Here is an 18,723-nt window from a genome sequence, read left to right as displayed (position 1 = left end):
AATGAAAATAACTGTTTCAGTTTGCAAATAACAGTCGAAGAGGACATATCAGGACAGGGGTACGCAAATGGAAATCGTGAGTACTCATCAATGATTGTTAGCATATACCGATTTCTTGTAGAAGAGGGAAGAGGACCCTTAAAATCCAGGCTAAGACGTTCAAACGGTGATGTTGCTTTTATTAATTTTCCATCATGTTTGAAGAATCTTGGTTTTACTTCAGAACATACCTTACAGGAAGCAGTCATTCTTCTTACCTCATCAAGGGAGTATGGTAAATTTTTGCTTCTTATCCAATGATACATACGAGTTTCACCAGGATGACACATTCTTTCATGATATTGATGAAGTCTGTTCATTTTGTCGCTCATCGAGCACACTCGTGATAGAGAGTCAGCAGCTACATTCAGTTTACCAGGTCTATAAACAATATCATAACTATAGCTTGATAGTTCTAGTCTCCACCTCATGATTTTGTCATTCTTAATTTTCCCCGATATCTTAGAGTTGAACATGAAAGAGACAGACTTCTGGTCTGTTATTAGTTTGAAATGTCTGCCTAGCAAATAGTGTCTCCATTTTCGTACTGACTCCACGATTGCATATGCTTCCTTTTCAACCGAACTGTGCTTTAGTTCACTATGAGACAGACCTCTTGAGAAAAAGGCTACAGGTTAAGAAAACAGGTTGAGAAGAAACATCTATTATTACTCCCAGAAGTAGCGGCTATGGTTGGATTATTTGTATCATCGTCTTGAACGATTGAGTTTTCTTGTTTTAAAACTGAATTGAGATTTGAGCTGGGTTGATATAGGAGGGCTTGTTGTTGTGCACTTTCCAAACAACGGGGCTGTTCATAAGCATCTTGAAGAGGCAGCTTAAAGTTCTCTAGCAGTCTCTGGCGAATGTGTGGAGCAATCAGACCATTTACAAATGCATCTCTAATGCAGTCATCTCTATTTTTTTCTGCAGAAGTAGCTTTAAAATTGCAGTATTTGCTGAGTATCTTTAAAGCTTCTAGATATTGGCCAACTGATTCTCCTGGTTGTTGCTGACGAGTAGATAACTTATGGCGAGCAAATACTTCGTTCACTGGCTTACAATATAGATTTTGAAGATTACCAATTGCATCTTTAAAATTCAAACATTCACTGATATAAGTATATACTGAAGGCACCACATAGTTGATTAGAAGTTTCAATTTCTCAGATTCATTTGCTTCTGTCACTTCAATAAAATTTGTAAATGTCCTGAGCCAGTGATTCCATTCCATTGCTGCTGTTGAAGAGTTTGGATCTATTGAAAGTTTTGCTGGAGCAAAATGTTTTTCCATGATTGCAGATATTGTGTTAAATAAATTGTTGAAGAGTAAAGATTGTTTGCCTTGAATGAGTAGGCTTTATTTAACACAATTCAAGTAATGGAATTCATAAGTAAGAGTTAAATCTAGAGAATGAAATAATGATTACAAACATTCAACATAAACAAATAAAATAACAATGTCCAACAACAGCTGGGAATATTTTCTATCACACAAAGTAACTGTAACCATGGATAAAACATAAGCCCTTAGTAGATTTCCCATCCTTATGGAACAGCTGAAGCCAATTTTATTGTTAGATCTGTCTGGTTTTCTGTAGATGTTGTGTTTTGTTTACAATTTGTTTCTTGTTATTTCAGTAATTTAAAACCTCGTCAAACTAAATAAAACTATCTAATCATAAACAATAACTCGTCCACTAGCTATATAACCAAACAGTGAGACACAAATAATGAGAAGCTAACCCTTAAATAATAGAAACAAATTGTAAACAAAACATAACATCTACAGAAAACCGGACAGAACTAACAATAAAATTGGCTTCAGCTGTTCCATAAGGATGGGAAATCTACTAAGGTACTATTTTTTATCTATGCTGTAACTTACCTGAATTATTTCAAATTTGCAAACACAATTTGCCGGGGGACACTTTATTGGAGGAGGTTTCCTCATTTAAGTCTAGTTGGATGTTAATGGGGAAATCTTAGAGAAAAATTGACACACTTACTACAGAGCTTTGTGCATACAAAGCTTTGAATGCCAGAAATGTGCAAAACTGTAGTGCGGCTTTAGTGGTAAAATTTGGAAGAAAGATTCATGACCATACCTTGAGTAAGAATTCAGGAGTAAAGGACAGTAAACTTAAGAAAAGCTTAGTTTGCCATTATTGTAAGCAACCAGGCCATAAAGTTAGGTAATGTAATAAACGGAAAGCTGATGGCCAGCCAAACCTTCCAATCAGACATCTAACTTGAGCAAATCAGAGGGAGGAGATTCTGAGAAGAACACGTGTCTCATGAAATTGAGTCAAGTAAATCTAACTGAAGGCTCTGATGGTATATAGATAATATTAAGTATAAATTCGTACAAAATATATGAACACAACTATTGAATCATGTTTATTTCTTTATAATGAAAAGTAAACATTGAATTATTTACAATGTGAAATTAATCCAGTCATATGATAAATATTAAAATTAAATGGGAGAGTTTTAAATATATAACAGATAACGAAGCAACTAATAACGTAACTTTTAAAGAAGATTTATTTCAGACCTTTGATTTGATTAATGAAGACAGCAAATGGAGAGTCAACTCGTGCTCTAGGGAAAGATACTGTAGATAGTCAAGTCATTTTAGGGAAAAGTTAATTCCCTAAGTGGTGAAACTTTACACATGTGTAGTACTAGTACCATAGATAAAACATACTCCCTTAGTAGATTTCTCATCCTAATGGAACAGCTGAAGACAATTTTATTGTTAGTTCTGTACTGTTTATGTAGAGGTCGTGTTTTGTTTACAATTTGTTTCCCATTAATACAGTCATTTAAAACCTCGTTTAACCAAATAATACGATCTAATCATAAACAATGAATTGTCCCCTAGTTATTTAAGGCCAGGCGCACACAGGCGATTTTGAGTCGCGCAACAGTTGCCCGACTAATCGGGGGACTGTTGCGCGACTCACTCGGAGACTCTGAAGTCTAGCGACAGTTGAGCTGGAGTGCGCACACAGGCAACTTTTTAGTCGTGAATCTAGTCTTGAAACGTGTTGGAAATACATTCGTTACAGCACGAACGAATGGATTTCAATGATACAGCAATAGTATGTGCTTTGCTGCTGAAGTTTCGTGCGCGAAAGAAAAAGAGAAGATACTGGGTTCATCCCATATATAGTGAGCGACTTGTGAAAGGACAGTTCCATTTTGTACAATGACTTAAAAGAACACCCAGAGAAGTTTTTCAAATATTTAAGAATGAGTGTCGGGAGTTTTGATGAATTAAAATCAATTAAAATCAATTGTAATTTTCTAAAAACTTCACACACACAACAAGTGAGCAAACACTAGTGACAGTTCTGGCCACGAGTAGCTGAACTCCTGGGGTGAGACTGGGTGACACAGCGACTATTTAGTTGCATGTGTGCGCATCTACACTCGTTTCAATGGATACCAAACCTGGAGCGATAGTCCCGCAACAATTCAGTCGCAGAGCAGTCGCTGGCAAATTGGGTCCGGGAACATCGGTTGCAACAGTTGCGCGACTGTCCCCAGACTGTTTTCTTCGTGTGCGCACTCCAATTTAAAACAATGTTAAACATTTTAGTCGGGCAACTGTTGCGCGACTCAAAATCGCCTGTGTGCGCCTGGCATAACCAAACAGTAAAGCACAAATCAAGAAATTAACCCTAAAATAATAGAAACAAAATTTCGTCGACACTAGCGCCCAGTGTGGTGTACATGAACTAGACATGAAAAACGAGCTTCAAAATTTACAATGGGATGAGAAGTCTGCTTGTGTTGGTTAGTCTATGCTAGTACCCAGTAACAACATATCAAAAATCAACATTCGTGCATGCTAAAATTTGTGCATCTTGGAATGGCGGCTCATTTTCACTTTTTTGCCCATATTTCACTAACCGTTAAAAATACAGAAATCTTGTTGAAACAAAAGTTAAAGAACACACAAAAGTACATCTTTTACTAATTTACATGTTTGCCCTCTATTGGTTATTGAGAAAAACTTAAATTAATATTTTAAAACAGATAAATTTTGTTTGATTTCTGTCAGTTCAATTTTTTTCTAACAGATATTCCATTGTAGTGGCCCTGCTACAAGAAAAATCCCTTAACAGCAAGGTTTACTTATGAAATGTATAAATAAAAAAAAAAAATACATAGCTATTGTAAAATACCCCCACCACAGTAAACCTGCAGCCTAAGCAAATTTCTATTTGCCTGATTTTATTTTCAATTAAATATATTTAAATTAGGCTACATGTAATCATCCTTTAACTTAGGTCTACAATGGAAACTCCATGTACAGTATCGAAACTTAAATTTATTAATTATAATACAAAACTGATAGTAAAAGAAAAGAAAAGTGTTCACAATAAATTGTACAAACAGTGGGAAATTAATTTACTTTAAAATCTTTAGGCTACGCCTATTACAATGGTTTTAATTTAGGTTCAAGTGTTATAACTTACTGCAAGGATCTTTATCTCAGGTGGGGTGATCGAGGGGCATTTGAATTTAATCTTGTGATATAAGCCTAATTAAATTTTGTTTTAAAATATAAAGTATGTTCGAATTATAGATTGGTTGAATTAATAATAGTTCTGAATAAGTTAAGCTTCTATTAGTTCTTGACTTTGAATTTGAGTACAAATGTCCAAAGGTTAGGCCTAAAAAAAGTTTTAATGGCTTCCAAAGGGAAAAATGTCTATTGGAGTGATCTCACCAAAATTGATGTCTTCTTTGCAGCAAAATTCTTGATGTTATAAATGATTAATGTTCGTAACAAGGATGGGTCTTCTTTCAACAAATTCCACTAATTTTGTCCGAATAATGTACTTTTTTTATAAAATTTTTATATTAAATATGTAGTATCCAATTTACATCTTCATACTATCTTGGTTCTATTGGAAGTGATGAAGGTCTGATGCATTGTTGCACTCACATATGTCAATGCTGACTTAATCACATAAAATTGTAGGCCACCGAAATATATATTATAACAAATTTCATTTGCTATAGAGCTATATTATAATTTTGAAAAGTTATTTAAATAAAATTATATTGAATTTGAAGCAATTTTGTTACAAAAGTTATAGGCTATTATATATTTACATGAAATTATGTTATTTGAAAATGTCTATATTATATTGTATTAAATTGATTACCTATTGGTCTGCATGGACAATTAATTACTATATATGGTTTGAAAAGGGATTGACATTTAGATAAAATGAAGAACATATGGTGGAAATTAAATTATTCTATTAAAAAAATATTAGTGAAAATATTGAATTTGTTACATACATTAGGTTTAACGAGTAATTTTGTTTGCTGATACAATAAAGAGTGTTTTTGTAGAATATTAATAGCTTAGAATGAAATACAGTAGACTCCCTCTTATCCGGACTCCTCGGGACCGAGGCCAGTCCGGATAACGGGTTTTCCGGTTAAGCCGACGTCCCCAAAAACTTGTTTAAACGGACCGTTTACTGTGATATTCAACTTAAATTTAGGAGAGCATTGTATTTAGTCACATGATAACTGGTCTCAAATCTTTCCCATGAGAACAGTTGTTTCAGTACCGCCCACTTCCTGCCAATCTAGTCCAGTTAAACCAATGTTAAAAATGTGTCCGGTTAAACCAATGTGCTGATAAAAGTTGTCTGGTTAAAGAGATGTCATTTCCGCCGAGTGTAGTCCGGTTAATCAGATGTCCGGTTAAAAGGTGTCCGGATAAGAGGGAGTCTACTGTAAATAAATTTACCAAGTTTTATTGAAATATATCAATAAACAAGCAAATTGCAACGATTTACAAAATTCTCCATAAGAATAACGTAGGGATTTTAAATTTACAATTTTTTGAATTTTCTCAATAACCAATAAGCGTACAAAAAACTTTAACACACTAAATTATTTGTTTTTAGGTCTTCAAAATGGTCTAGAGAGAAATGTGACGCTCGTGTCACAGCCGAGCCGCTATCAACCAGTTCAATCCGCTTTAGTCGCGTACACTGGAGGAGAGTAGGGAAGGGGTAGAGTTAGGGACAGTCGTGGCCTGGAAACTGGAGCGGAGGCGTCATCGAGAAATATCGACCAATACACTCTGGTCAGCTGACCTCAAACTTAAGTCTAAGATATGTCTTTTCTGAGGGCATATCTAAGAGCGAGAGTGATCGCGGCCAGTGGTGGCTTGATCCAAGACATATCACACTAAATATTTCCCCCCAGCATCTGCCTTATTCGGAGTGAGAATATATTTTATTCCATATTGTTTATTTTTATACTAGTCAGATATAACCCAGGGAATTTAGAATATAATTTTATTATATTATTTTTTATGTAATAAATTACCCTTGGTTATATCGCTCACAAAGAAATAGCAGAGATAGTCTTTTCTACGGATTGTGGCCACAAATGTAGGCAAGATGGGCAAGGAAACATTTAACACACTAATTCACACTCTCTGACATACACATAACATACACGGATCTATCTCTTTAAACTGTATTCTATAATCTATCTATCTATGTCTATCTATTTAATATGCTAGTTATAAGTCAAGGAAAATTGTTAAATATAAAATAGTTAAATAGTGTTCAGGAGGAACAGGTAATAAATATAATAGTATAAGATAATCAAAGGTGAAATAAAACATTAAGTGCAGTAGGAAATGAATAGACACCAGAAGAATAAATGGAATATCGGTCTCAAGGCCAAACCCCAAGAGAGAGCCTTATCTCGTCAGCAGGAAACGGCACTAAGATAACGGACAGTTAGGATTCATTATATTGTCCGATTATAGTAAAATTATTTTGAGAGTGAAGCATGAGGCTCTAATTTTATTTAAAAAATTAAAGGAAAAAATCATATTCAAAAGCTTGGTAAAGGATATATATATAGTTATTTAATCGAGAGAAAGTAATAATAATGAATGAAATCCCACCTAACCCTCCTACCTTTCATTGTGAATTAATTTTCTCAAACAAATCAATAGATTTGGGTACGGTACCGCGATAAAAATAGGAAGGTATTGGGTATTGGGTATGGCTAAAAAGGTGCACGGTCAAATTACACCAAACAACGATTCTTTACATCTTTATACTTTAGTATTAGAGATTCAAGTTTAGAACGCTGTTCTTCATTAATTAATTGATTATCGGCAAGAGAACTTTACACTATCTCTGGTGAAATGCTGCTTTGAGTTTTGCTTGTTTGTGAACTGTACCTATGTGTATTTATTCCATTTATATTATTATATATTAAATCATCTTCATAATTGTATGTTTCACTTGTATTGTAGTTAATGTAGCAAGATATTCCGTCAATAGTTACCTCTCCAAACTTCAAATTCACATCATTATTATTAATATTTATATTTATTGATTTGTGTTCAAAGTCGATTCGTGCATCCCATAAGCTTAAAACATCTGTTCATTAATGATCTTACTAGGTGTGGTACAATCAAAGTTTGTATGTATGTTGGTTGATTATTTACTTCAAATGGCAGCAATAAGATTTTAGATACCCGTTTAGATTTCTCTCCGGTGGCAGTTTTAATGAATGTATTACTAACAGGGAGTTCTTCAAATTCAGCTAATTTATGTTTATTTTCATTGAACCAATTTTCGTTTAGACAGGTAATGTCAGAACCTGTGTCAACTAAAGCACAGATAGGAATATTACTGATTTTTACATTTATTTCTGGGCAGTTTGCTTTAAAATTGTTAGTACAAAGTTCATCTATTGTTTCTTCACTCAACAGGAATTCACGGTTACAACAAATTGTGTTAATATATAAAGGTTCTATGTTATTTTGGTTATAATTATTTATTTGAATAGTCGGTCTGTTTAGTCCGATTTGATTCACAGGCGCTGAAGATTCTAGATTGTTGTCGTTAATTGGCAGTGTTGTATACAGACCGGCAGTTTTGACAGCGCCTACCCGTTTAAAGGCAGCTGCCCGCTGTACTGTTGTATCGTACTGTTAGGCGGTCGGTATTGTGAAGGAACTTGCGAAACTGAATTACACATTTGAACTTGCTGCGATGTTGGGCTCTGATGTGGTGGTGGTGGATTTCTTGGTTGCCAACTTGGATTATGTTGTTTTGGTAATACTGATGTCTTTCTCTCTTGGGATTGTAGGTATGGGGATTAGTGTTCTGATAGTGATTTTGAGCTTGAAAGTTGGGCCGATTCTGGTAATTTCGATTGTTATGGTAGTTATTAGAGTGATCGTTTCGATTTTGGTTATTGTGAGATGGTGTTGGACTGGAGTTATTTTTAGGACGTTTCTCTGCGTCGTGTAGATCTTGTCGTTGAAGTAGTGCTTCAAACTCGTACACACTCCTTGCATTTTGCACACGTCGTGCGTCCTGAATAAGTGGGCAGAAGTGGTCGGACAGAATAGCCACTATTTCCTCTTCAGTCAGCGCTGGAGTGAGGGATCGTAGTGTGATGACTCGTTCAATAAAATACTCGGATCGAGTTAACTTTCTGTTGGGCTTGTAATGTTCGGATTCGATTTTGTGCTTGATTGCCCGTTGAAGGTCACGATTCCAATACTTTGAGATAAATTGTGTATCAAAATCTTCCCATGACTTTAAATCATTCTTTACCAATGAAAACCATCGTGAAGCTTGGTGTTCAAGGCTTGTTTTAAGAACGTCTTTTAAGATTTCGATAGGGTTTTGCTCGGTGCTTTGCCGTGAAAGTAATTTTTGGTAATATCTCTTCAGACGTGTTAGATATTCCGGGGGATTATGGGATCGACCACTGAATTTAGGTAAAGTCAAATCATTCGTTAAGATTGAACTTCCACAGGTTACATGGATTTGAGGTGTTAGAAAAGCGGTTTCCTGTTTTAGCTTTTGTTCAAGCTCGACTTTAATATTAGTAAATTTAGCTTCTTGTTCGTGTATAAGGTTTGTTACTTGATTAAGTGTTTCTGTTGTTTGCCGAATTGTATTTTGGTTTTGCTCAACTACCGGAGCCAATTCATTTCTGATTTCAGTGGTTTTTAAATTTACATAATTTTCTAAATCTGATTTAGTGTTCTGGGATGTTTCATTGATGTTTAGGGTCAATTTGGTTTCAATTTTGCGACTTTCGTCAGTGATGATTTGATTGGTCTTAATGCGTTCATTGGCTACAATATTGGACACTTCTTTTCTAATTTCGTCATTCTGTTTATACACCTTTTTAATGATGTTGTTTTCAATTTGTTGTAATTCTAAAGTATGTACTTGTTGGATAGCACGGATTTCGTCTAGTTCCTTGCGCATGTTGTTTTGATTTTCTGCTAGAGTGTCAAATTTAGAATTTAGTTCATTTTTAACCTCGTTTTTGACTTCATTTAGGTCGTTTTTTACTTCATTTAGACCTTTATCGATTTTGTTTCCAAGCAGTTCAAATAATGAGATTAATTTGCATTGAAAATCATCCGTAACGACGGTCGTCTTAGTTGGCGAGGCATTAACAGATGTAGTGACGTCAGTAGCATTGTATTGGTGATGCTGATGGGTGACGTATGGGTTTGACAGAATCAGCTGTGGTGTAAGTGTGGAGGGGGAGGGAGACGGGATGGCATCGGGAGTCTTCGGTGGCGTTCGGGTGTTGTCGTCCGCGAAGACCAGCATCTGTTGGCCTTGACATTCAAGATGGCGAGTTCCTGTGTCTGCTTGAGAAATGGCGTCTGTCATTGCGTTGTTTACTTCTACTTCGGTTTTATTAAACTCGGTGAAAAGTTCGTTACTATTTTGCCCGGGTAGATTGTTTGATTGTTCGACTTCGTGTTGTGTTATTACGTTGTCGGGTTGTGCGGGATTTACGAACAAACTGTGTTGTGTAAATGTTGAAGTGTTATTATTGTCAGTGGGGACTTGGACGTTGTCAACTGTGTCAGTCATAATTATTGGGTTGGGAATGGTATTGCGGGACCTTAAGTTATAATTATGGGGCATGGGATTACACAAAAAGGATATTGTTTACAGTTATGGTATGTAAACTTAATAAATCTCTTTAACTAAATTGTGAGTTGTTATTTCTCTATCTTAACTGCTAACAAAACTCGTTTTAAGGTTTCAAAATTGCTTCATTTGGATCACAAGATTAAATTTGTTGCCAATACGTTGGTGCGCCATTTTTGTAATCATCCTTTAACTTATGTCTACAATGGAAACTCCATGTACAGTATCGAAACTTAAATTTATTAATTATAATACAAAACTGATAGTAAAAGAAAAGAAAAGGGTTCACAATAAATTGTACAAACAGTGGGAAATGAATTTACTTTAAAATCTTTAGGCTAGGCCTATTACAATGGTTTTAATTTAGGTTCAAGTGTTATAGCTTACTGCAAGGATCTTTATCTCAGGTGGGGTGATCGAGCGGCATTTGAATTTAATCTTGTGATATAAGCCTAATTAAATTTTGTTTTAAAATATAAAGTATGTTCGAATTATAGATTGGTTAAATTAATAATAGTTCTGAATAAGTTAGGCTTCTATTAGTTCTTGACTTTGAATTTGAGTACAAATGTCCAAAGGTTAGGCCTAAAAAAGTTTTAATGGCTTCCAAAGGGAAAAATGTCTATTGGAGTGATCTCACCAAAATTGATGTCTTCTTTGCAGCAAAATTCTTGATGCTATAAATGATTAATGTTCGTAACAAGGATGGGTCTTCTTTCAACAAATTCCACTAATTTTGTCCGAATAATGTACTTTTTTTATAAAATTTTTATATTAAATATGTAGTATCCAATTTACATCTTCATACTATCTTGGTTCTATTGGAAGTGATGAAGGTCTGATGCATTGTTGCACTCACATATGTCAATGCTGACTTAATCACTTAAAATTGTAGGCCACCGTTTACACATATATAGTATAACAAATTTCATTTGCTATAGAGCTATATTATAATTTTGAAAATTTTTTTAAATAAAATTATATTGAATTTGAAGCAATTTTGTTACAAAAGTTATAGGCTATTATATATTTACATGAAATTATGTTATTTGAAAATGTCTATATTATATTGTATTAAATTGATTACCTATTGGTCTGCATGGACAATTAATTACTATATATGGTTTGAAAAGGGATTGACATTTAGATAAAATGAAGAACATATGGTGGAAATTAAATTATTCTATTAAAAAAATATTAGTGAAAATATTGAATTGTTACATACATTAGGTTTAACGAGTAATTTTGTTTGCTGATACAATAAAGAGTGTTTTTGTAGAATATTAATAGCTTAGAATGAAATACAGTAGACTCTCTCTTATCCGGACTCCTCGGAACCGAGGCCAGTCCGGATAACGGGTTTTCCGGTTAAGCCGACGTCCCCAAAAACTTGTTTAAACGGACCGTTTACTGTGATATTCAACTTAAATTTAGGAGAGCATTGTATTTAGTCACATGATAACTGGTCTCAAATCTTTCCCATGAGAACAGTTGTTTCAGTACCGCCCACTTCCTGCCAATCTAGTCCAGTTAAACCAATGTTAAAAATGTGTCCGGTTAAACCAATGTGCTGATAAAAGTTGTCTGGTTAAAGAGATGTCATTTCCGCCGAGTGTAGTCCGGTTAATCAGATGTCCGGTTAAAAGGTGTCCGGATAAGAGGGAGTCTACTGTAAATAAATTTACCAAGTTTTATTAAAATATATCAATAAACAAGCAAATTGCAACGATTTACAAAATTCTCCATAAGAATAACGTAGGGATTTTAAATTTACAATTTTTTGAATTTTCTCAATAACCAATAAGCGTACAAAAAACTTTAACACACTAAATTATTTGTTTTTAGGTCTTCAAAATGGTCTAGAGAGAAATGTGACGCTCGTGTCACAGCCGAGCCGCTATCAACCAGTTCAATCCGCTTTAGTCGCGTACACTGGAGGAGAGTAGGGAAGGGGTAGAGTTAGGGACAGTCGTGGCCTGGAAACTGGAGCGGAGGCGTCATCGAGAAATATCGACCAATACACTCTGGTCAGCTGACCTCAAACTTAAGTCTAAGATATGTCTTTTCTGAGGGCATATCTAAGAGCGAGAGTGATCGCGGCCAGTGGTGGCTTGATCCAAGACATATCACACTAAATATTTCCCCCCAGCATCTGCCTTATTCGGAGTGAGAATATATTTTATTCCATATTGTTTATTTTTATACTAGTCAGATATAACCCAGGGAATTTAGAATATAATTTTATTATATTATTTTTTATGTAATAAATTACCCTTGGTTATATCGCTCACAAAGAAATAGCAGAGATAGTCTTTTCTACGGATTGTGGCCACAAATGTAGGCAAGATGGGCAAGGAAACATTTAACACACTAATTCACACTCTCTGACATACACATAACATACACGGATCTATCTCTTTAAACTGTATTCTATAATCTATCTATCTATGTCTATCTATTTAATATGCTAGTTATAAGTCAAGGAAAATTGTTAAATATAAAATAGTTAAATAGTGTTCAGGAGGAACAGGTAATAAATATAATAGTATAAGATAATCAAAGGTGAAATAAAACATTAAGTGCAGTAGGAAGTGAATAGACACCAGAAGAATAAATGGAATATCGGTCTCAAGGCCAAACCCCAAGCGAGAGCCTTATCTCGTCAGCAGGAAACGGCACTAAGATAACGGACAGTTAGGATTCAGTTAGGCGGTAAAAATAGGAAGGTATTGGGTATTGGGTATGGCTAAAAAGGTGCACGGTCAAATTACACCAAACAACGATTCAAACAGGCGCGGACACATGTCTTCCATTCATTTTAAATATCATTTGAAAGAATTATATAAATATAAAGTCTGATAATGTGTGTCAACAAGTTAAAATGAAAATATTTAGAAAATAAGCAAACCAGTAGTCAAGTTTTATTTCATAATAATTAGTAATAGTAATTTCCATCCATATATCAATAGTTTTCTCACACAAAATTCACAGTTAAAGTTAAGTAGTTATAGTTAAGGGTAGTCCGCAAAATCATATTTTCCGAATCACTAGGACATATATCGGAAATAAAAAAATAAAAAAATAAAATAAAAATAAAATAAAGAATGATTAAAAATTATAAAGAAAGAAATCGCACCAATACAGAGGTGGAAAGCTAACGCTAAACACCCTACCTCTAGCAACTGAATAATGATTAATCAAGAATAGAAGACATACGGTAATAAAGACATTTGGGAATACAAGAACTGCATTCTTCATCAAGTATCCCATTCATGAAGCTGAAGATCTTCGTCAGACAACTGAGTAGTCTCCACATCTTGCCAGATCCATCATCATCAACATAGATATTATAAATCATTACACTATCTCCATCACCAAGATCATTACCACCACAGTTAATCTATATACATCTCTACACCTACATCTCTCCAGCTCAATAGGAGCAGCTTCAGTGAGAACGTCATACAAGAAATTTTATGAACAGTCCCGAAAAGAGTAAGGACAACACGACTGAATGGTATAAATACAGTAATTCAAAACGTCATGGCAGGATCGTCAAACTGAAACTCTCAGGCACGTCCGAAGAACATCATATTTACTCAGCTACAGTACCAAGAAATATTACAATAAAAAAAATAAATAAAAAAATATATATATATTACCGATATACTCCCGCCAAAACATTTAGCTTACTTTTAATTAGTTTAAAATTAATATAAGTTAGGGCCATCAACAAGTTCATAGGTTATAAAAAAAGTATATTTCTGCAACTAGGGAACAAATAGTTTTTTTTTTATGCTAAGTAACCAGACGCACATTATCAAGACACAGTCAATGTAGCATTAAGGAAGACATTAACACAACTCAGACATCCGAAAAGCACCAAAGCCCTCAGAAGTACAGTGGTGACCGTCGCTCTGGCACGCCGCTGCAATGCCCATGAGCACCACGGAGCCACGCCGCGACGTGCCGCACTGGAGAACGCGAACTCAAACGGCACCACCACTGTCACAGAGTACCCAAAGTCCGGCCCAACCACCAAGGGTGGCACCACCTAAAACCCTACCTTCCCACCTTACCCAAAAAAATTTTTGTTCAAGCCGGGGAGGTTGTGAGACTTGCGTCAGAGCCGAGCCGCTATCAACCGGTTCAATCCGCTTTAGTCGCGTACACTGGAGGAGAGTAGGGAAGGGGTAGAGTTAGGGGCAGTCGTGGCCTGGAAACTGGAGCGGAGGCGTCATCGAGAAACGGGAATGATACTGATAAGTTGTAGAATTAGCAATTATTATTAGATACTTATTAATCATGTTCTAATTCTTTCAGTAAAGGGGGGGGGGACTAAGGGGTTAGGGTTTCTATCATTAATTAAATAATTATATTATGTAAAAACTGAGATAACAGTACCTTTCGGGCCCATAAGGCACGAAGGGAGTTTTTTAGCCTATTCTTAGTTATTAGTATACAGTAATTGGTTGAATGCATTACTAAATTTCGATCATCAAAATGGCTGTGATATAGATGTGGCTTGGCTCCGTTAGTTTAGTTAATTAATACAAATATTATGACTTAGAATGGTAGCACGCACAAGAAATCTCTGAATTTAATTGAGCTTCAAATCGATCCTATGAGCCCAGTAAGCCAAATTTCATCAAAATCGGACAAACATTACTCAAAAGATGTGACTGGGCGGGATCTAACAGAGTGAACTCTTTTTTGGAAATTCTAAGCTTTAAAATATCTTGCTTTGACAGTTAGTAAATCATTTTATTTTTTTTTACTTCCGCCTATACAATAGAACCGGTTGTTACAAATTGTTATACACAACTTCAGATTATTAAGGAAAATTGAATCTTTTTTGATTTTGGTGCTAGTAAAATGTCAGACAGGCGTAACAAAACAAAATTCATGTAAAGAGCATTAACATAGATCTCTTATGGAAGAGGAGTCATTGTTTCAATATTAGGTAAACGCAAAATAGTTTATGAATGAATTAACTTACCTGGAAATAACATTTGGTGGTGATTTTATTGCTGAAATTTCCCCAAACAGTTAACTGTTCTCGGTTGTATTTTCTTATTAATACATCCACCTGCAAATTGAATCCATCAGTTGTAGATAAAAGGAATTTTAATCAATGTCAGTGTTTATATAGAAACTACAGTATGTGGCAGCAAGCTTCCAATCATTCACTAGTATTATACAACTATGATAACCAGTGTGCATGTTTTAAGGAGAAGGGTGGTCATTGAATGAATGGTATGAGATCTTTTACTGACTAAGGACGGCTTTTTCTTTAGCCAGGACCATTTTTTAAGAGCCCAATGATCAAGGACAGTTTTCTCAGGATCAGACCTGATTACCAGGTGAGATTGTATCCTCTCAACATTGAGCTTTTCAAGGAGAAGTATATGGGATGTGTCTGAAAAGAACAGGCTACAAAACAGGGACCAAACTGACTACTGAGCGTACATGTACATTAAGGCCTGACTCCTCGACTGCACTAGGTTGTGTGACTCTACGCTTTTTAATGTTGAGTTTCAGCTCAGCATCTAAACATGTTATCTATATAAATAAAACTAATGGCTTGTAGGGACATAAGTCCCTGAAAAGCTCAAATGTAAAACAAATTATTGTAATATTTAAACAAACTCAGAATGAAATTATCTATGTGTCAGGAGAGATATCACTGTACAAAATTTTTTGTTGTTGTGAAAAACAGTTTATTGTTTGTCTTTGTTTGCTTTTGTTGTTGTTATTTTGTGACGGTCAGGCAGTTTTTGACCGTATTTTTTTAGTGTTATTATGGATAACAGCCCAAAGCCAGAATTGGGTATTGCCATTAATATTGGCAATCGTGTCGCAACTCCGCTAGCCAGCATTGTCTTGCAATTTATTTGGGGTTTTGTTGAGTGTCACAAAGTATTGAGTACATCGATTGCTACATCACGTTCGGTTGTTTGGATCGTGGCATGGAATGCATGGCCTGATTGTTTTGCTGACACGAGGGGTCATCATTCTGTGTGGCGTGTAGGACCGCCGAACCTGGGGTAGTCAATCAGAGAGGAGCTTGAGGTGTCGGCGAGTCGCGGTTATGCGCTACCTTTCTCTTCCCCGCGGGTGGGCATGTCCATTTACTTTAATACTTTGATACTTTAAGTTCCCCAAACATGTTCAATTTTAAATAGTTTAATCTAAATTTTCTGTATTTCCAATTGTCAGTAACTTATTAAGAAAGTCTTTTTGTTCATTTAACACTCCGTAATAAATTAAGAATTGAATTCTCTACAAGCTGCATTCGTTTATTGAGTTTCTACCCTTCCCGTGCGTGGTTGTTACATTGGTGTCAGTGCGGGGTCAGATGCAAGAATTCTGACAAAATGGAAGGTAAGTACCTAGCTTCTATTGTCTAAAAAACAGTTCTTGTTTTAAATTAATCAAACTAATACAAATATTCTCTTCTTTACAAATTAATGTATTAGTTTTCACTCGGTCAACTAACAGCTTTTCTATTTAACATTTCCTTTTTTTTTGTATTTCGATAAAGTAGTAGGCTCATTTAAGTGTTTTTTTTTGTTTACTGAAACTGAAACGTAACTAGTTGTTATAACATAAGTTGCCATGAAGCCTGGCGCAACTAAGAAAGAGGTGGCAGTGTGCTGGTCAGGAGGGAGATTGATGGTTTTAATTAGACTCATACAATTTTTCAGTAAGGAAAGACAGTAATTTGGTTCGTATTTTGATTGTCATAAAAGTGTACTTTTAGTCTGGTTGCCACTCAGTCTTTTGACATTTGAATTAAATAACTTGTGTTTTGTTGTGATGACTTGTCTGTCTCCCTTCTCGATTGCACATCAGGACAACCCTCTGTTGAGCCGGGCTAATGGAGTTAAAAAACATATTTATAAGTAGTGAATTAGAATTTGGTGTTGAGTAAGCCTGTCATATGCATCGATCTCTATCATTACTACAGCTGGATCGCGCGCTGTGTGCTGGGTTTTCTCCATGTACCCTGCTGGTACATTTTTTAACCTTTTAATACTATTGATCATCACAGAATCAAATTGTTTAGTTGAAACAGCTGTTAAGATTCTTTAATTCCATTTAAATATGTGTACTCATAAGAATGACATGGGGAACTCCAGAGCCACTGGGGCGGAGCCCCTTTGACGGATCTGCACCAAACTTAACACAAACCATCCTTGAATAATGCTTAATAATGCCTAAAAGTTTCATTACAATCTGCCGAGCGGTTTCAGAGTCCATAACGTTCAAATACACAAACTTCCTCTTTTATAAATATAGATTAATTCTTAAATCTACTAAATACGGTTTGCTATTGCCACTTTTTAAATTAATAATAAAACTGTTATCAATGCTAATGATTAATTAACTTAATTTAGCATACACACTCATGTTTTTAAAGTTTAATCTTATGTTTTTTATGCATTAGGAGAGGACCCATGCTGATCCGCAGCTTTAAAATAAATATATTATCCAAGAAAATCAAATTTATGATTTTTGATTGAGTGATACAGTATCTTGAGCTTAACTGATTCAAACGATCAATAAATCAAATTAAAGCCTATACGTTACTGATTATTTTGAGTCCAAAACATATAAAAATCATGAACAATACTGGAGCTATTGATTTTTAATCATAGAAATAATTGTAGCGTGTCCCCGTCCCTAAATCAAGTGTAATATTTAGTTGTTTTTTTGCTTTTGTATTTAGGTCAAGTTGTAACAGTTTCCTTAGTTCTTTTCGGCTTTTTAGGCTTATCTAACGGCGAATCACGTGATTTCAATGCAAGTGTAAGAACAAAGAGACGCGTTGAAGTTACTATGATCCCGTATTGGAATAGGGAGGGGGCACACGGGCAATGTCATCTAGGTATTAATCGCACTTCACCCGTTGTACCATTATTAAAACAAGAAATGTGCCTGGCTTAATATTCTTTTAGTAAATTATTATTATTAAGCCTCTTAAAATACAGGGGTCTGAGGATATCTTATTTACTAAATGCATACTACCTTTTTGGCTTGGAGCAGCAGGCAGTACCTGGTTAAAATCTCCTCCAAACAATGTTGTTTTTCCGCCCATTGAAACTTGTCACAGTACTTACTTAATGAACAAATATATTACCTGTACCTATGCCTGTACGAACCTATTTCATCTTTATTCCCAGGTTGATTTCTAGGAGTAGCCGTAGGAGGAGCCGTTTACAAAATATTGATTAAACACTACAATAAATCTCAAACTAAAAATGTTTGTAAATATACAAACAAATTGTAGAATAAATCTTCAAATATGTTATGAAATCAAAACAAATCAGAAGTTTTCCATTTAATCTTGAATCGTGTATTATTTAGACAATGTGGTTATTTCATGTTAAACATTCCTTCGACAGAACAATAACCTTTAAGTTAGAAGAAAAAACTGCATTATTTTTTCAGACATTCTAAGTTCAATTCCTTTGATTTGAGCCATCTCCTATGATTCTGCTACTTATCATACCCTTAGCTAATTTACTTAAAAATACACAAGTTTGCAAATTACACGGTATAACAATTGATTTTGACTTACTGAGACGTAACTAAAAATTCTTAATCATAATAGGTAACGTCCCTGGTTTTATATAGTATATATACAGTACATTGCAGAACTGACTGGCAAATGAGTAATCTAAATGCAACATTG

The 18,723-nt window shown here is 34.9% G+C and overlaps 1 protein-coding gene across 2 annotated transcripts in view; it reads right to left on the bottom strand.

The window, feature by feature from the left end:
* The window catches only part of LOC128987058 (lysophospholipase D GDPD1-like), a 97,883-nt gene that overhangs the window by 49,104 nt on the left and 30,056 nt on the right, over window positions 1-18,723 (bottom strand). For both annotated transcript variants that reach the window (XM_054407729.1, XM_054407728.1), the window contains exon 5: window positions 15,025-15,114. In XM_054407729.1, coding sequence (XP_054263704.1) covers window positions 15,025-15,114 — 90 coding nt within the window. The remainder of the gene's footprint in view (window positions 1-15,024; window positions 15,115-18,723) is intronic.

This window comes from Macrosteles quadrilineatus, unplaced genomic scaffold, assembly GCF_028750875.1.
Source record: "Macrosteles quadrilineatus isolate MER2022 unplaced genomic scaffold, UCM_ALF_1.0 Scaffold_2__2_contigs__length_208266976, whole genome shotgun sequence".
NCBI lineage: Eukaryota > Metazoa > Arthropoda > Insecta > Hemiptera > Cicadellidae > Macrosteles > Macrosteles quadrilineatus.
This window is presented reverse-complemented; position numbering and strand designations above follow the sequence as displayed.